The sequence below is a fragment of the Entamoeba histolytica genome, genomic scaffold (genome assembly GCF_000208925.1).
Source record: "Entamoeba histolytica HM-1:IMSS scf_1104750518371 genomic scaffold, whole genome shotgun sequence".
In the NCBI taxonomy this organism is placed as follows: domain Eukaryota; phylum Evosea; order Mastigamoebida; family Endamoebidae; genus Entamoeba; species Entamoeba histolytica.
Window position 1 is genome coordinate 1 of NW_001915137.1, and position 20,031 is coordinate 20,031.

The 20,031-nt window shown below is 24.0% G+C and overlaps 7 protein-coding genes across 7 annotated transcripts, besides 2 other annotated features; 4 read left to right on the top strand and 3 right to left on the bottom strand.

Moving 5' to 3' along the window:
* Positions 1 to 2,614: 2,614 nt before the first annotated feature.
* Positions 2,615 to 3,859, top strand: EHI_135420 (glucosidase 2 subunit beta precursor, putative; the record flags this gene model as incomplete). The annotated part of the gene is made up of 1 exon (XM_001914081.1): positions 2,615 to 3,859. One exon carries the CDS (start codon positions 2,615 to 2,617, stop codon positions 3,857 to 3,859), a length of 1,245 nt encoding a protein of 414 aa, XP_001914116.1.
* A 263-nt stretch (positions 3,860 to 4,122) lies between these two features.
* On the top strand, positions 4,123 to 5,432 carry EHI_135430 (Clathrin coat assembly protein, putative; the record flags this gene model as incomplete). The annotated part of the gene is made up of 1 exon (XM_644411.2): positions 4,123 to 5,432. The coding sequence occupies one exon, from the start codon at positions 4,123 to 4,125 to the stop codon at positions 5,344 to 5,346; it is 1,224 nt and encodes a 407-aa protein (XP_649503.1). The 3' UTR covers positions 5,347 to 5,432.
* A 395-nt stretch (positions 5,433 to 5,827) lies between these two features.
* On the bottom strand, positions 5,828 to 6,235 carry EHI_135440 (uncharacterized protein; the record flags this gene model as incomplete). Its single annotated transcript, XM_001914082.1, has 2 exons — positions 5,828 to 5,962; positions 6,008 to 6,235. 2 exons carry the CDS (start codon positions 6,233 to 6,235, stop codon positions 5,828 to 5,830), a joined length of 363 nt encoding a protein of 120 aa, XP_001914117.1.
* Positions 6,236 to 6,792: 557 nt separating this feature from the next.
* Positions 6,793 to 7,556, top strand: EHI_135450 (Rho family GTPase; the record flags this gene model as incomplete). The annotated part of the gene is made up of 3 exons (XM_644410.2): positions 6,793 to 6,807; positions 6,886 to 7,182; positions 7,251 to 7,556. The coding sequence occupies 3 exons, from the start codon at positions 6,793 to 6,795 to the stop codon at positions 7,536 to 7,538; spliced, it is 600 nt and encodes a 199-aa protein (XP_649502.1). The 3' UTR covers positions 7,539 to 7,556.
* A 164-nt stretch (positions 7,557 to 7,720) lies between these two features.
* On the bottom strand, positions 7,721 to 9,205 carry EHI_135460 (uncharacterized protein; the record flags this gene model as incomplete). Its single annotated transcript, XM_644409.1, has 1 exon — positions 7,721 to 9,205. One exon carries the CDS (start codon positions 9,203 to 9,205, stop codon positions 7,721 to 7,723), a length of 1,485 nt encoding a protein of 494 aa, XP_649501.1.
* Positions 9,206 to 9,341: 136 nt separating this feature from the next.
* EHI_135470 (adenylate kinase) lies at positions 9,342 to 9,952 on the bottom strand. Its single transcript, XM_644408.2, has one exon. The coding sequence runs from the start codon at positions 9,946 to 9,948 to the stop codon at positions 9,367 to 9,369; it is 582 nt and encodes a 193-aa protein (XP_649500.1). The 5' UTR covers positions 9,949 to 9,952; the 3' UTR covers positions 9,342 to 9,366.
* A 524-nt stretch (positions 9,953 to 10,476) lies between these two features.
* EHI_135480 (uncharacterized protein) lies at positions 10,477 to 14,310 on the top strand (the record flags this gene model as incomplete). Its single annotated transcript, XM_644407.1, has 1 exon — positions 10,477 to 14,310. One exon carries the CDS (start codon positions 10,477 to 10,479, stop codon positions 14,308 to 14,310), a length of 3,834 nt encoding a protein of 1,277 aa, XP_649499.1.
* Positions 14,311 to 15,861: 1,551 nt separating this feature from the next.
* Positions 15,862 to 19,084: a repeat region.
* Positions 19,046 to 19,512: a repeat region.
* Positions 19,513 to 20,031: the final 519 nt, after the last annotated feature.

Sequence of the window (20,031 nt, forward strand, 5' to 3'; positions counted from 1 at the left end):
TATATAACGATTCAAATAAATATAAATTCAGAGTAGTAAGAAATGAATAATTTCATATAGATTACAAATGAATTAAAAACAATTGAATATATGAGATATACAATACAAATAATTTATATTTTAATTAAACATTGATGATGAAATACATAAATTTAATTGAAACAATCATAAAATTGAAACTGTAATTATCAACTCAAATCATTTTACTAATATAATAATTATTAATCCTTCTTATTGTATTAATTTTGAATGTATTTACATAAGTATCTAATAAATATACCAAATTAAAAAGAGATATACAATTATTAATTATTTTATGCTATACACTTTTGTTTTATGTATTAAAATATAATCACAAAATGTCTATTTAATAATAAATTAATATTTTATTAACAAATGATATTCATAAAACTATACGAAGAAGACTAATAAAATGAAACTATTTATTTTAAAATATTTGAAAATGATGTAAAGAGATAATTTCATTGTTTAATTCATAACATTGTTTGATTCATTTTAACCAATATTTTATTTTGTTTATCTTTATTAGCATTATCAGATTATTTTTAATCAACTTCTTTATTAGTAAAATAAATTAGGAGATTGAAATAATTTTGAAGAATATGAAAAACAAAATACATTAATTTTATTAGTTATTCTTGTTTATTTATCTTATTTTAATCAATAGTTTTTACTCTATTGATTTATGCTTCATTTTTCATTAATATTTATTTTGATAATATAAATAAATATTTAACATATCAATTATTATGGGTTATAATTTTAATGCCATCTTTTTACTATTCATCAAATAATTCGATTAAAGTGTATTTCATACAAATCAGTTCTATTAATTTGATTTGATATATCAATTATATTATTCTTTTTATTATTTGTAATAATTTTCATATTTGATTATTAACAACAAAACAGTAAATTTTATTTTAATAAATTTTAAAATTATTCAAAAAGAAGTAAAATATGAAATAGAAAATGAATTACTTACCTATTTTATTCATTAATTAATGATAATAACATGAATGAATATATAGTCTAATTATTTCATTTAAATGATAATCATTTAATGAGAGAATTGGTCAATAATAATGTTTGATTTCATCTTTTCATTGTCTATCTATTATAATATTCAAATTGTTTTTATTTTTTTTTTTGATCATTCATTTTATTCAATTTCAATTTATTAATATATTTTATTCTATTTATTCTCTCATTATTTTATTAATATAATTAAATTATTCTTATTTTGTACAATTTAATAAATTTCATTATACTCATTTTTATTACTTCCTTTATCACATGTTTTATACAATCTATTCAAATTTCCATTCTTATTTCTTTTTATCATTTATCTTGTTTCTTTATCTTTCATTTATATTCTATTATTCTTATTATTTATTATTACATCAATATCTATTCTATATTTCTTTTATTTTTCTCATTTGTTATACTTATCTTATTTTATTATTATTATTTTATTAATGTTTAATTTATAATGCATTTGATCAGTAATACTTCTATTAATTTATAGAATTGATTTAAAATTTACTCCATTATTCTTTTTCTTGTTTCTTTTTCTTATTTCTTTCCTATTTTCTTCTTATTTTAATTAATTCAGTATATTCTTCTTTATTCATCTTTCTTCTACTATCTCTTTAATTTCTAATTTTCATTTTGATGTTTATTATATTTATTCTATATTAACAATAACTCTTCTTCTCTCTTCTAGTTTTTGAGTTTTGTTTCTTCTTTCTTTATAGTTTCTTCTATATTGATTTTCTTGTAATATCTTTTATTTTCTCTTTCACTTCTTTGGTTTCTTTTTCATGTTTTATCTTATTTTATTTATTCTCTTCTTTGTATATTTCGATTATCTTGTTATTCTTCTACTTTTTTGTTGTTCTTGTATTATTTCTTTAAATATTTCTTACTTATTTTATCTTTCTTTATTCTTTCAGTTTCTTCATTTCTCATTATCCTTTCTTCATCTATAACTTTCTGCTTTGTTTTTTTTCTTTTTTTTTTGTCTTTCATTCAATGTCTTTTCTTGTACTATCTTTTATTCTTATATTTTTTTCATTTGTCTTGTTTATTCTCATAATAATATTGATTAAACATTCTACCTACATGATGATATTTGTAGTTATACTAATTACTTTTATTTTTATTATAAATGTGTTTAAATTAGAATTGACTATGGCGTTTATAATTTATTGTAGTTAATAATAATGTTATTATAACTATTATTTGTTTGATACTGATTGTGAATATATTCATGGTAGTGTCATATAAATTTATATATTGTATAAATTATTTCTATTTGACTTTTATTGAATGATTTATTATAAAAATAAATCTTAAAAAACAATACTATTTAATAATTAATAGAAAATAACAAAAAAACCTTTTTGTTATTTATTTTAATATTATTAAATAATTAATTTGATAAGAAAATAAATAAAACTAATACAGTATTATAAAAGAATTAAGAATTTATTAAATTCATATTATGTTTACTGAATGAAAAAAATTATTATTTAATTTGACTTTATAACAAATAAAAAAACTAAATATTAATATTAAAGAATAACAAAGGATGAAACTCTTTGCTGTTATTTTCTTTATTGCATTTACTTATTCTTTTAAATGTGAGACAATTGATATAACAATTCCTGACTCATTTATTGATGACTATTATTGTGATTGTCCTGATGGTTCTGATGAAAAAAATACAGGAGTATGTGAAGGAAGTATGTTTGTATGCCAAAACAAAGGTGCTGATGCTGTGGAAATAGAAAGTAGATTTGTAGGAGATAGTATTTGTGATTGTTGTGATGGGTCAGATGAAAAAGAAGGATTATGTCCAAATGTTTGTAAACAACAAACACAAACAAAAATTGATGAAGTTGATAATGAAATTAAACGAATGGAAGAACTAATTCAAATAAAAGAGAAATTTTCAATAGAAGGGAAAAGGCTTAGAAAAGAGTTGACTAAAGAAATTAAAAATAATAAAGCAGCATTAAAAGAAGTTAAAGAAGAATTAAAAAATGGAGATTTTGATGATACTATTAAAGAACAAAAAAGAAAAAGGGATAACTTTAGTGCAGATTATAAAGAACGTTACAACAATTTAAAAAGTAAAATTATTGAAGAAGTTACTGATGAAACAAGTGAAGAAATACTAAAAAGGAAGATAAAAGAATATGGATTTGTTAGTCCAGATGAAGAAGAAGTTAATGTTACTTCAGTTGAAGCACAAAAAGAAGGAAATCAAAAGCCAAAAGAAGAAATCAAAGAAGAACAACGTAAATTAAAATTATTAATAGAAGAAGAAGAAACAAACTTTAAAAAAGAAGATAAAGAATTAGAAAAAGAAATTAAAGAATTAGAAGAAAAACAAAAAGAATTAAAAAATAAGAAAGCAGTAATTGAAAGAAAACTATGGGAACTTAATGAGAAAAATAAAATTGATATAACACAAAATAATTATTGTAATGATTATTTCTTCTTAAATGAATATTCTAAAGATAATTTTAAATTATATTATGGATTTAATATTACTCAAAACAATAATATTAACGTTGGTTCTTTCGTAGGATGGAATACTTCTGATATTCAACTTTATTCCAATGGAACTACTTGTGAAATTAATCAAAAAAGTATTACAAGAAAAGCTGAAGTTCATTTGACTTGTGGGGAAACACCAAACATTATTTTTACTGATGAACCAAATACTTGTGAATATGTTTTGGTTTTACAAACTCCATGTGCATGTAATAAAAAACTTTTGAAAAGTCTCCATGAAAAAAGAAAACAATTAGAAGAAAAATTACAATAATGTTAAGTAAACTATTCTTTATTAACAATTTTATTTTTATTGAAGAAGAATTATATCAACAAGTTGTAGGAATGAAAAAGACATTTTGTAAGTAAGATAAAAAGAATATAAGAAGAACAATTGAATTATTAAAATGTACTTTAATAATAAAGAACTCAAAAACTATTGTAAAGAAACAATTTTATTATTAAGAGTTTAAATAAAACGATAAAGAACTTAAAAAGAAATTATATTTTTGTACAATGATATGTGCAATATTTTTTATGAATGCGAAGGGAGACCTTCTCATCTCAAGAATCTATAGAGATGATGTGATGAAAGGAGTAGCTTCTGCATTTAGGTCATATGTATTAACAGAAAAAAATGTATTACCAGTTAAGATTGTTGGGTCAACTGTATTTTATCATATTAGAGTTAATTCATTATATATTGTTGCTTTAGCAAGAAGTAATAATAATGCTGCTGTTGTGTTTGAAGTGTTACATAAAATTGTTGAAGTATTCCAAGCTTATTTCAGTACTATTGATGAAAACACTATTAAGAGTCAATATGTTTTGATTTATGAATTACTTGATGAAATTCTTGACTTTGGTTATCCACAATTTTGTACTAAAGATGAATTACAATCACTTATTACATTTGGTAAAGCCAAAGCTGTTCAAAGAGGAAATATTGCTATTCAAGCTACAGGTCAAATTCCATGGAGATCACCTGATATTTTCTATAAGAAAAATCAATTATTCCTTGATGTTATTGAAAGTGTTAATTTAACAGTATCTGCAAAAGGAACTATTCTTTCTAATGATGTCAATGGAGTTATTAAAATGAGAACCCAATTATCTGGAATGCCAGATTGTTCACTTGGTATGAATGATAAAGCTTTATTACTTGGAGACTCAGCACAAAAGAAATCAATTCAATTAGCTGATGTTACTTTCCACCAATGTGTTAGATTAACTCGTTTTGATCAAGACAGAAGTATTAATTTCATTCCACCAGATGGAGATTTTGACTTAATGAAATACAGAACAACTGATAACATTTCACAACAATTTAGATTATTACATAATATTAAAGAATCTTCTAAGACTCATTTATCTCTTGATATTAATGTTCGTGCATTATTCTCTGAATTACAATATGGTGAGAATGTTCGTATTAAGATCCCAGTTCCAAAGAATGCTGCTTTGTGTAAGACTCGTTGTACAGCTGGAAGTGCTAAGTATCATCCAGAACATGCAGCCATATTATGGAGAATTTCCAGATTTAATGGAAAGACACAACAAACTATTACTGTTGATGTTGATTTAGTCCAAACCACTCAATCACAAAGATGGGATAAACCACCAATTTTGATGGACTTTGTTATTCCAGCATTAACTGCTACCGGTTTACAAATTCGTTATTTGAAGATTGCTTCAGACTATAAAACTATTAAGTGGGTAAGATATATTACAAAAGCTGGTGCCATTCAATATCGTCTTTGAATTAAATCAAAAGTGTTTTATTCATTTTGTTTTGAAAGAAGATGAAATTCCTTACTAAAGAATAATATAAGATAATGAACAAGTTTAAAAATAAACAAGTATTAATTTAATCTATCCATTTAAAAAATATTCATTTACTATTAAAAAAGCATAATTATTATATCCCTCTTTTAATAAAAATTATTCAAAAAAATAAAAAAATACTAAAATGAACAAAATTCATTTGAAAATTAAGTTGAAAATAAGTAGTTAAATAACCCACTCAGAAATAAAAACATGCCATCATGATTAAAAATGACTCTCAGACAAGTTATTTCATCACTGTGGATTTGATTAAAAAGTAAAAGTAAAAAGTTTAAATAGTTCGAGGGTTAAAAGAAATAAACTATTTTTAATAAAAAAAAATAATTTAAATAGATTATAAACTATTAATTATAATAAAAATATTATAAAATACTATAAAAGAGAATAACAAAATAAATTAAAAGGTTGCTCTACTATCGTATTTGATTGCTTCACGTTTACATGAGCGAATTGTTCCACTAACATGAACAACATTCATTTTAAATGGAAATGGTAAACGTTCTGAACCAAAATATTTCATTGTTGTTTTAATCTAATGAATGAGTATTACCTTTATATTATTATTGTATTAACAAACCATATTAAGTCGTTCAAATCTACACTTTATTATAACTATTCCCGTCTTTAACCAGTTTGTATAAATTATTCCAGTTTTCAAACAACAACCTGCACCAAAAATGCCATATAACTGTCTAACACCAGCAACGATTAGAGTTTGAAACTCTCCTTTTGCAATATCAATTGGTTCACCAATTCCTGAAGGTACTGCATGAATCAATAAATATCTACTTTTCACTCGTACCATATTTGTACTTTCTTTTTTGAGTCTTTTTCTTTTTTCTTTCAACTAAGTCTTAATCATATTATGTTATATATAACCAAAATAAATTTATTTTTTTTTTTTTTTAAAAAAGTAATTTATTTTGGTTTTGCCTATTTTCAGTACAAATAGAGACAATCACAATTGCTTATTAATGGAAAATATTTTTGGTTCAGAGTAAAATTTATGCAGTGATTTTTCTTTATTTTCATGAAAGGGTATGTGGTGTTCTTTAGAAGTTATTAAAAAAAATTTTAAGTGATAAACATAAAGAAATAGAACCATATTTATTTTTCTATAGGTAAGTTATTAAGACATAAATAAAAAAAAAATACAAAAGTTTTAAAAAAATTGAAACAATATCATGAGATATAAATACTTTTCAAAAGAAAGAAGCAAAAGAAGGGGCAAATTATAATTTATTAACAAATTATAAAAAAATATAATATAGAATAATTGTTTCAAAAATAATACTGATCTTAAAATAATTGTGAAAGTTGATAAGAGGATCTTCTAAATTTACAAAGAATTTTTAAACAGTGATGACCACAGAGAAAGTTTGTTTTTTAATTGGATATTTATGGTCATAATCACTTGTAATCTACATTTTACACGAATATTTATTTTATTATTAGAGAGATGCAGACACCCTAATTAAAGTTGTTGTTGTAGGTGATGGAACAGTTGGAAAGACATGTTTGTTAATCAGTTATACAAAGAATTCATTCCCTAAAAAATATCTTCCAACTGTTTTTGATAATTACCTTGCAAAAGTTCAATATAAAAAGCAAGAAGTGATGATGGAATTATGGGATACAGCTGGACAAGAAGAATTTGATCGTATAAGACCATTGTCTTACAAAGACACTGACATATTTTTATTATGTTTTGCGGTAGACAATGATCGTTCAATTAAAAATATTACATCAAAAGTTTGTTTTCAATTCTTTATAACATTTTTTTTAAATGGATTATTAAATAAATTCTTACACTTCTTTAGTGGGTACCTGAAGTAAAACATCATTGCTCTAGCGGTAAACTTTTGGTTGTTGGAACAAAAGCTGATTTGCGAAATAGTGCAGAACATCAATTAAAATTACAACAAAAAGGAGAATCCTTTGTTTCAGCTGCTGAGGGTCAAGAATTAGCTGAAAAAATTGGAGCTGTTGGTTATTGTGAGTGCTCTGCTTTAACACAAGAAGGTCTTCACGATGTTTTCAATAAAGTTATTGAATCTACATTGAATGTTAAAGATGTTAAGGAAAGGAAAATGTGTTGCTTGCTTTAAATGAATTTCAATTTGGTTTTTTTTAATCCCTTTTGTTTTATCAAAGCAATAAAAAATATTATAAAAGGCTTTTTATTCAACGTTCAATATAAAGATGTAATTTTTAAATATTAAATATTAGTGATTAGTATAAAGAAAAAGAAGTTAAAACCCAACTAAACAAAGAAATGAATAAAACTTTATTATTCAGTTATGCAATACTTTGCATGAAATTGAATTGAAGTTATTTTCTTTAATTGTTCTAATGCATCTTCAATTGATATGACTTTATTTTTTGTTGCATCATTTAGTATTTCAATACAATCATCTACAGCCATACATTGTGAAATTGATTTCATTTTATTTCGTTCACCACTAGTCTTTTTCTGTAATAATATTTTTTGTGGATCAATTTCTTCACATGAATTATTTTCAATCCAACAACTAATCTCACTAATAGCTTTGTTTATTTCATTTATTTTCTTTTGAAGTTTTTTTTTCTGAATAATTTCATTTTCTTTTTTTCTTCTTTCTTCTTCTTCATGAAGTATTTCTTCAGACTCTTCTTCTTTTTGTATTTTTTCTTCATCTGTTAAACAACCAGAGGTAAGTTTATTTTCTACTTCTGGTTGGGTCATATAGTGGTTAGGCATAGAAAGGAATGGTGGAGGATTTACTTTAGTGATAGGGTTATAATTAGCCAAATATGGGTCATCTCCAGGTTTCTTAATACACCCATTCACTTGAACATTTTGTTCTTGAGATTGAAGTGGATATGTTGTTATTGGGTTGGTTGAAGTTGTTGTATTTGGGAATGAATTATAATACATTTGTTGTTGTGGGCCAGAGAAAGAGGAATTTAATGAAGGAAAAGAAGTGTTTTGAACTACATCAGCAGGTACTGATGATTGGAATAATGTTGTATTAAATGGTTGATATTGGGGTTGAGCAGAAGGGTTAATTGAAGTTAAATGATTTGGGTAGTTATAGTTAGATGATGGTTGTAATGAAGGATTAAATGAAGACATTTCTTGTGAGTAAGGAGGTTTATTTATTATAAACTGACCATAAGAATTAGGTTGGTATTGTTGTTGAAGAGAGGTAATTCTTTGTTGACAATAAGGAGAACTTGAATTAACAAATTGAGAGGATGTTAATGAACAAGATGAGTTTCTAAAATTATTATGTGGGTTAGGCTGAATTGAACTTGTTGAAGCAGTAATTGGATATCCTTGAGGAGTAGTTAGATGACTATTTTGTGCTTGTCTAACTGGAGGATATCTACCAAATGAGTTAGCTAAACTTTCTAATACCATTAAAAGATCACTTGAAGGATTCCACTCATCGCCAACTTTCCTAATAACACCATTTTCATCTACTTCAGGATGTTTTTTAACAATTTCCATTCCCTCACTAATATTACAAATAATTTCAGGTGGTGAAAGTGGATAGTCATAAGGAAATCCAATTAATAAAGGAATACCAAATTTTCTACCATTAAATAAAATTGGGAGAAAGCCAGTTAACACTAACAATTGTTTTCCACTAATTCTTGACGTCCATGTGTCAACTCTGAATTGAGGATATTTTACATGAATTGATCGAATATCTTGTTCAACTGAATCAAAGTTATTATAATTTTTTTTTATTAGAATGTTAATATTCTTTTCATTGTTTATAGGTTGCATTAATTAAAATTAACAAAATTTTAAGTTCTTTTTAATTTCTCCTCTCAGTTAAGTCAAAATAAAACGTCATTTTCTCTTATAATTTTCATTTGTCATTGGTACTTTTAAAAAACATTAATAAGAAAGAACAAAAAGATAACTATAACTATCAATTAAAAAGTTTAATGAAGTCCAACATTAGCAAATACTCCTTTAATTTCATTGAAAACTTCATCTGGTCCTCCAAGATGATCAACAACAAAATATGGAAGATTTTTAGCTTTAATAGCTTTAATCATTTCATCATGTTGAGCATGATAAACAGCAAGTCTTTTAGCAGCAGCTTCAGTATTATCATCAGCTCTTCCAGATGTTTTTCCTCTTGAAACAATTCTTTGTATAAGAATTTCATCAGGAATTTCTAAATTAATGACACAAATTTTAGTTTCAGCAGTAGCTTCTTTCAAAAGAGCTTCAAGTTGTGAAACTGCACGTGGATATCCATCAAAAACAATAACTTCTTTTTCATTTTTAGCAATAAAATTATTAACCATATTACAAATAATTTCATCAGAAACAAGTTGACCATTACGAATAATATCTTCAACTTTTAATCCAATTTCTGTTTTGTTTTTAATTTCAGCTCTTAACAAATCACCTGTTGAAATATGAGCAGAAGAATTAAGATGTTTTTCAATATTAGCACATTGAGTACCTTTTCCAGCTCCTGGTCCACCTAACATAATAAGGAATACTTTAGCCATTTTTACTAATTTAAATTTATTGTTCTTTCAGTAGTTTTTCTTTAAATATTCTCTTCTTTTCTTATTAGAAGAAATCTTTTTATTTTATTGGCTATTTTCACTTTGAAAATTTCTTCCACGTCATATAGTAATTTAAAATAAAAGCTACCTTAAAAAACCCTTGTTTTTTTTTCCTTTTTTGTTTTTTGTTAAGTCAGTTAAAAGTTAAACTATGAAGTATCTCTGTCGTTAAAATAATATTAATTAATGTTATTAATAACGAAATATTTCTTTTAAATAAAATATTGGGTTATTTAAACCAATGAAATAGTCAAAAAAAAAAAACAATTGTCATTTAACACAGAAATATTCATTTCAATATTTTATTTTTATAGATAAAAATTGTAGCACTTTTTCTGTAAGAAAGACTCAAATTATTATGTTGGTGAAACGAAATTTACTTTGAGGGGTTTTGCAATTTGGTTTGAATAGTTTTTTAAAAAGACACACCATAATTTTTAGAAGAATTCGAAACTTAAAACAAACAAAATGGAACCGCCTAATCTAACCACCCCACGGTCACTTCTTACTATAATTCAAAGTCCATTACCATTTACTATTGATAATAGTAAAATTTCTTCAAAATTTATTACTTCTAACTCTTGTTCTTCTTTAAATGTATCATCAAATTTTGGTGAATTAAATATTCCTGATTTAATGGTTATAGCATTGCAATTAAACCAACAAACAACAAAGGTTTTTCTTAAAATTAATAAAAAATGTAAACAAGCAGTTTCACGTCTTAAAATCAATTCTTTCACTGCTCCATTAAATACATTAAAAAAATTTTTTCCAGCAATGGAAACTTTGTATTTAGTTAATCCAACAGAAATACCAAAGTTAAAATATCGCTATAAAATATATTCATCTTCACCAGAATTATTTAAAATAATCTCTTCTTTAGAAAGATATATTACATCATTACATCTTGTTGTTCAACAAAATTCATCTTTACCATTAAAAAAACTAAAAAATATTGTTGAATTATCATTAGATTTTACTAAAGTATCATTACAACAATTAGAGTCTCCTTTATTACGTGAAGCTCGATTATTTCGTTCACCATTTATCAAATCTGTTCATATATATTGTCAACAAAAAGATATTGTATCAGCACAAAATATTATTGAAGTTTTTAATAGACATTTACCTATTAAAATAATTCTTATTGTTGAAGGACTTACTTTTTATCAGAAAGGTATTGATGCAGTTATTGATAATGATTTATTAGAACTAAAAAATGTTTGTGTATTACCTAATGGATCTTATTATATAATAACTGCTAATGTAGTTGAAGAATTTAAGAAATATCTTCCTTTATCATTAAAAATAAAAAGTACTGATGATTGTGTTTTATTAGATTTATCGGGTTATAATTATTTAACTCATTTAACAATTATTCAGCAAAAATCAATGAAATATTTATTGTTACCACAACAATTACATACTTTAAAATTAGAAGATGCTTCTGATTCATTAGTAGATTATCAACATTCTAATATAAAAGAGCTTATTCTTTATAATTGTACAATCACTAAACATTATTATTCTGAATCATTAAATAAAATTACTATTCTACATTGTAATTCTGAATATTTAAAAATTCCTATTCCAACAAAAGATCTTTCAGTTTCTTATTGTAATAATCTTAAAGAAATAGTTATTCCTTCTTCATTAAATAAACTTAGTTTAATTCATTGTATTAATTTAACTAAGACTAAAGGACTTACTCATTCTAATACTTTAGAACTTGAATTAACCTATTGTCCTTTATTAAAAAAGATTCATATTCCTTCAAGTTTAAACAAACTTTCTATTACTTCTTGTGAAAAACTTAATCAAAATTTAGTATTAAGAACTGTATTAATAGAAGAAATGAAAATTATATCTTCTCCAAGGTTTAAAGTTAGTGAAATACCTAATACACTAAGGAATTTACAAATACAAGATTATTGTGAAAAAGAAATTATATTACCTGAGTTTGTTACTGAGTTGAGATTATCTCATTGTGATAAACTACAAGCTATCTATTTCCCTAGAGAATTAAAAATATTAAGAATCTATAAATGTCCATTAATATCTTTTGAAGGAATTGAAAATATACATATGAGTACTTTAGAAGTAGAAGGAGTAGAAAGAATAGAAAATGTTTTATTACCATTAGGATTAGTATCAATTACATTTATTGATTGTAAATATCTTAGAATATTAGATGGAATGGCTGTCCTTACAACATTAAATGAATTAACAATATCTTCATGTCCTCAATTAAGTAATTTAGTATTACCAAAGTCTATTACTCAACTTAATATCAATAAATGTAAAAATTTAACTTGTATTGATGGAATTGATAAATTAAATATTCCATTTGATGAACTAATTAATCTGTATTATTTATTAGAACATCCTTTACTTCCTATTAACGTTACATCCCTTCAACTTGATGGATGGAACTGTCTTTCATTATCAAACATTTTTAGTTTACATCTTGTTGATTTAACAATAAATAATTTCTCACATTTATCATCATTAACAATTCCTAATTCATTAATAACACTTTCTTTATGTGGATGTAAGTCACTTCAACAATTATCTTTTAAATCTCCTTTATTAAAGAAGTTAACTATAAATTCATGTACTTCATTAAAGAATGTTTCATTTCCAATGACATTAACATATCTTGTTGTTATTGATTGTTTTGCACTTTCTTTCAATAAAATTAATACAATACCATTATATCATCTTGGAATAGAAAATATTACTTCCTTAAAAAGTTTAAAAGTTCCAACAACACTTAAAGTTTTACAAATAGCATTTTGTAATGCACTCAATGATATAAACAATTTAAAGAAAATTGATTTAAAAGAAATAGCATTTTTATCATTATATTCTCTAAAGAAAGTTACTCTTCCTACAACAATGACTAACTTATTATTAGAAAATTGTGACAATTTGAATAAAATAAAAAATTTAAATAATTGTCCAATTCAAGAATTAAAATTGAGTGGATTAGATTCTATTAAATCCATTTCTTTTCCAAAAACTTTAACTAAATTGAGTATTAATTTATGTGAAGAAATTAGTAAGTTAGATAATTTATGTCAATGTAATATTTCTGAATTATCAATATTTAAATGTAATAAATTACCATTATTAAATCTACCACAATGTATTACTCGACTACAAATTGATTCTTGTAATTCTATTCATGAATTAAACTTAGAAAATTATAAAATTTTTGAATTAGAATTAACTACTTGTGAACTATTAACTAAAATTATTTTCCCAACTACTATTATTTCATTATCAGTTACTGGTTGTAATAATTTACTTGAAATAAGTAATTTAGAGTCATTAGACGTTCCATTACATACTGTTTTTAATCTTATTATTAATCTTGAACATCCTATTCTTCCACCATCATTTAATGATATTCAAACATTAAATGCTGTAACTGAAAATTTTATTGAAAATGCTTCTCAATCAATAAGTTCTTCATATACTCCTCAGTTATCAAAAAATAAATCTAATAGAATAAACCAACCTTTGAATGGTTTCTATGACTCTCCTATTATATCACCACGTTCTCCAAGAAAATTTATTCCATGGGGTTTATCACCTTCTCCAACTTTTAGTCGTTCACCAAGTCCTCGTTCTCAAAAAATAAATTCTCCACGTTCATTTTATATACCTTCAACATTACCACCAATATTAGATATAAATGATTTGTTTACAATATCAAATTGGAAATGTCTTGATATTCAAAATTTAAACTCTTTCAATATTGATGGTCTTTATGTTTGTAATTGCATTAGACTAACAAAACTTGAACCACCACAAACTGTTACTAAATTAATTATTGAAAATTGTATTTCTTTACAATACCTTTCATTAACACCACATCTTATTGAATGTTCAATTCATTTTTGTTCTAGTATTAATCAATTATATATTCCACAAACTTTAACTGAATTACATCTACTTCATTGTGAAGAAATAAATGAATTAAAATGTTTTGAAAATGCAACAAAATTAATTAATTTTTCTGCAAAATACTGTAATCAACTTAGAACTTTAATTATTCCAAAAGGATTAAAAAAGTTTCAAATTGAATGTTGTGATAGGTTAGATGAAATTCTTAATATTGAAAATAGTTATATCGAAGAAATGGTAATTGTTGAATGTGATAGTTTAGAAAATATAACATTTCCATCGACTTTAATTAAACTCACAATTGAAAAATGTTATTCTTTGCATAAACTTCCGAATCTTCAAAAAATTTGTCCACAACTTACAAGAAGTATGTGTAATATTTATAATTAATTAATTCATATTATATTTTCTTTTTATATTCAATATTTGAAATATTAAAATCATTTAAATAATAACAATTCACTTAACTTATTATCTCTCAGAATTTATTGAAATTCATTTTCTTCTTTTGAATTATTTAAAAAGTGTAATTTCTAGAATCTTATTGTAAAAAAATTATTTTATTTCAATAACAACATAAGTTACAATTTTTATAAATAAACTCATTAAAATTATGTAAATGTTATCAAATTCAACTTTACCATTCCTTTTTTTTCCTAAACATTCTTTTTTATTCAGATATTTTAATGCTGTTTTATTTTTTATTAAACATCATTGAAATTTTTCAAACTTATTAAAAATAATTATTAGTTAGTATTATGCAAGAACCACAACAATTATTTCAATCATACATTGTTCAAAATAAAAAATGTCAACAACTCTTAAGTGAAACACAAAATGAGATTCAAAATTTCTATGAATCTCTTAGAGATGAACCTTTTATTAAAAAAGAGAAAGAAGATTATGATACTTCTATTAAAAGGGGAGAAGGTATTCTTGATAGGTTTGATGAAACATTTAGAAGAGTTGAATTGATTAGAAACAAAGGAGACACAACATTAAAAGAATTAATCCTTACAAAAAATATATTAAATTGTCTTCTTCATGAAATTGACCGAAAAGAATTAGAACTTATTGAAAAGAATAACCATATAGTTGACAAGACTATTGGACTAGTGAAAGAAAAGTATCAAAAACAAAATGAGCTAATAAAGAAAAAAATGGATAGTGAAATTAATAGCTTAAATGATATGAGAAAAAACTATTCTAAGGCTCAAAACATAGTCGAATTTAATACAATGATTGATGAAGAATTGAAACATGAAGAACAGAGAATAAATGAACTTCATGAAATATTTTACAGAAAACAGATTGAACAAAATAGAACAATTAATGAAGAAATGAAGCAAATTGAAAGTTGGGCAGGAAAAAAACTTGGAGATGTCATTTTTGATTCAAACAAACATAACTGGGGAAGTCAGAGTCAATTTGGTGATTTAATGCAAAACCGTTCAAATTATATTTTGTTAATACAAGATACTAATGGAAATAAATTTGGTGGCTGTTTCTACAATACTTTAAACTCTCTTTCTTCTTTTATTTATGACCCAAATTCATTTTTATTTTCAATAAGGTCAAATGGTAGATTACCTGGTATGATGAAATTTAATATCAAAGAGGATAACAATTCTATAGAAGTGTACAATAGTCAGAGTACTTGGTTATTATCAGTTGGAATGGGAGGAAATGGACAACAAGATGATATTTGTATTATGAAAAATGGTTTTGAAAATAAAGAGCAACATAGTGGATGTAAACAAAGTTCGTATGACTACAGAGGTTATCAAAATGCATTATGTGGATCAAATAATTTTGATATTTTAGAGTTTAAAATGATTCAAATGAAGTAAAAAATGTACTAATTGAAATTTTAGACACATTGTTTTGTGTTTATTATATGCTATATTTTTATTCTCCACTACATATTGGATTTAAAATAAATAATAACCAGTTAATTAAGTATTAATAGATTTTTCCTCTATTGTTCCTGACTCAGGGGAGACTAATTACATCCCTTCGTCTTCATCTTCTTCTAGCAGCTCTACGGAGTATGTTTGGTTGTGATAGAAGCAGTATTCCATGACATCATTCATGTTTTTTATTACAAGGTTTTTTACTTCTTTCTCGATGTTAATCTCAATTTTTATTTCTTTAATTAATTTAATACTTTCTTATTTATTAATCCATTTATTGAAATTACTACTGGAATTATTCTGACATCTTTTAATTTTTCTATTTTCATTAGAATATTCTTTAATTCTTTATACATATTTCTTTTCTTCCAATAGGCTTAATTAATATTGTGATCAGCCACAATAGTCATATCAAATATTAGACCAGTTTTATTCTTTTTATCTAATACATATCTGGTATTTTGTGATATTTTCATTCACTTTTATGCATTATTTATTTGTTCAATATCATTGTGATATCTTTATATTGGAACACTGTTTTATATGAATTTTTTATATTGATTATTTCATGTATATTTTCTTATTAATCAATATTATAATGCCTATATGGTCATGTTTTTCTATTTGTGATTTTTTATGACCAATACAAGATAGTAGAATGTGTTCTACTGTAGCTATCTTGTCTTTACAAAGTGTTGAGTATTTCAATCTTTCATTTTTCATTATTTTTGATTTTCTTGTACATACAAAATATTGCACCATCATTGCATTTTAGTTAATTTGAGAAATGCATTTTTTTAATATTGAATGACTTCCATGCTTTCACTGTATTAGTTTTATCTACTCCTTTTGACTCAAACTATCTTCTAAAATATCCACTTATTTGATGACACTTCCATTTTTTGATGTATTTATCATTAATTTCTTTATTTCTACTACTACTTCTTTTTCTTTTTTCTTTTCTATCCCTTCATTTATTATTTCTTCTATTTTTGTTTCATTTATTTTATGAATTGATGTTTTAAATTCTATTCAATATTCCCTTCTTACTGTACCATCTCTCTAATATGTTATTTCCTATTTCACTTTCTCTGGTACAATAGTACATCACTGTTCTTACTAATTCAATAACATATTCGTCCCTTATATTTATTAATCATTCATTTCTTCTTGAGGGACATACAACCTATCTTTGGAGTTTCACCATTGTATTTTGCCTTTCTTAAGTATTTTCTTATCTCCAAATCAATTTTATCTATGTCAGTGATTTTCCAATTTACAACTGATGCTGAATATCTGAAGATAGGGATTACTTCCGTGTTTATTCATGTATTATATCTTCTATTACTACTTTCATCAGTGTTTATTTCTTCCATCTTCTGATTCATTTTTTCATTGATGGTTTTACAATTGAAGGTGTCATCAATTTCGTCGGACTGCTATATTCCTAAGTATTTATACAAATCCTCACCTTCAATTAGGGGGATGTTTTGCATTCCATTTGGTATTTCTTTAATGTTTTTTAATACCATTCCTGACTTTTTCTCATTCATTTCCATCCCTATTCCACTTATTATTTCTTTAATTTCGTTGTGGATTATTCCCATTTCTTCACTACTTTCCGTCATTATTCTCAAATCATCCATATATAATGTGTGATTTGCTTTTGGGAATTTCTCTTCGATGATTTGAGAAATTACATTCATCTGAATGATGAAGAGTAGATTTGATAAGGAATCACCTTGTAAAATTCCTCTATTTAATTTAATACATCCTAGATATTCATTAAATTTATAACCGATGAATATCTTCAATCTAGTCATCATATTTTCAATAATGTCAATGATGACAAACTCATAATTAAAATACTTTAATGATTCAATTACCCATTCGTGGTTTACTGTGTCATATGCTTTCTTAATGTCATAATATGACTCCACATATTTTGGGTATTTTTCTTCTTTTTGCTGCTTCATCATATAACTATTAATTATTCCTTCTTTAGCAGCTAAAGATTGCAACTTACATCCCAATTGGTTGCTACTGATTTTAAATGATTCACAATTCATGTTAAGTCTTCTGTGAATCTTTTCTTTTAATATGGAGGTAAATACTTTCATAATTACATTTGTACAACTGATATGACGATAATTAGTGACATTATTCATATCAAATTGTGGATTAATAAAGTTCTTCCACTTACCATGTCTAATGGGATGTTTTCAGGGAAGTTCAACCATTCATTGAAGATATTGAGAATGATTTCTCTTGATGATGACATCCTTTTCCAATAATACCCATATATAGTGTCTATTCCTGGTGCTTTCCAGTTACTTATTCTCATTATACTTAAATTTAATTCATTTAATGTTATAATGACACTATCATAATTGAAATATCTTTCATTCCACAAGGTGATTTATTTTATTTTCCATTATCTTTATTTAATATCACCTGTGTTTCATATAACGATTTCCAATATTCTAAATTAATATCGTTATTTGGTATATTTCATTTTTTGGGTCTTTCTTATTCTAATTTTCTTATTAGAATCAAACATGATTTTATTTGTATTGATTCTGACTATTTCATTTTTATTAAATTTAATTCTTTATTCATTGTCATCATATATTTTAGGTATTTTATTCTTTCCAGTGCTTTAACTTTAATTCATTCTTCATCATGTTCATTTAATTTCATGATGCACTTTATTCTGTACCATTTTCTTCCCTTGACCAAATCTTCTAGTCTATTTATTTTCTTTATATTTCTTTTATTTCATCAAATTTATCTCCTATTATTTTATTTTGGAGATAGAGGTGCATACACATTGAAATCCTCTTCATATCATCTTGCAGATCCTGCATTCTGCTTCCTGACATTATCCATCTATTATTAATTTCATTTATTAATTGGTCAGCTTCTTTTCTTTGAAAGTAGTAATTAATGTTAGTACATTTTTCTATTTTCATTTCTTTTATTTTATTGATGAGAGTGTTAAGATATTCTTCATCAATTTCAATAGAGTTATTCTTTAATATGATGTTTTTTATTATTGAATTACACTCTACTCTTCCTTCTATTATATCATTTACTTTCACTTTTAATGTACCGTTTAATGCTTTCTTTTATTTTATGTGACATTTTAATATATTTAATATATTCATTTTCATTATTGACATTGATGTTTATTGCTTTTATTATACTTTCAATTTTTTCATTTCTTAATTTCTTATATAATTTCTTATTTAGTTTTTTCATTTATCATCTTCTTTTTAATTGAATATACTTCTTGGAGGATATCATTCCATCTTTTTCTTTTACCTTCATATTTTTAAGTATTTCTTCATATTCTCCTTTATTCTATTCGCTTGTTATTCTTTCTTGTATATCACTTATTGTTATTCATTTGTATTTGTTATTTGTATTATCTTTATTATTATTGTATTTATCTTGTTTCTTATTTGTGTCTCTTTGTTTCTTTCGTCTTCCAATCCATTTTCCTTGGTAATATCATTTACCTTTATTATTGTTATTCCATTTATTGATATTGACATTCATTCTATTGTATGACATTGAATTTCTATGTCTTGTTTATTTTTCTTTACAATACCCAAAGGTTTTACACAATAGCCATGGCATTAAAATTTGTTGTATTTCCTGTATTGGAAAATGATCTCTTAAAATGATGATAATGTTGTTAAATAATCAAAATAAAAGAATGAAATATGATTAAATTATTTATTATTTCATCTTCAATAAACAAAAGAAATATTAATAATATTGATATTTTCTCATATTAAGTATTTTAACATTTAAAATAATGATTATTTCTTTTAGTATGTTATTATTTAATATAATTTCATCATTTTGTTTATTTTTTATTCATTTGATTCTTTTTATTGTATATTTATAATAATTATTTCATTTCTATTCTCTTTTATTTCTTATTCTTATTTTTATTATCGTATTTTTATTTATCATTTATTATCTTTATTAATTTAATTGTTAGAATTAATATTGATAAAATAAAATACAACAATAAAATAATAAACAAAGATAAATAATTGATATTATTTATTGTCTATTATTATTTATTCAAATATGAATAATCATCTCTTTATATTTTAAGATTGTTTATTCTTCTTTTATTATTTAGTTTTTCATTAATGAGAATGTTGATTTTCTATTAATTATT

Coding starts and splice junctions, on each gene's coding strand:
- EHI_135470 (XM_644408.2), bottom strand. CDS start 9,948: ATGGCTAAAGTATTCCTTATTATGTTAGGTGGACCAGGAGCTGGAAAA.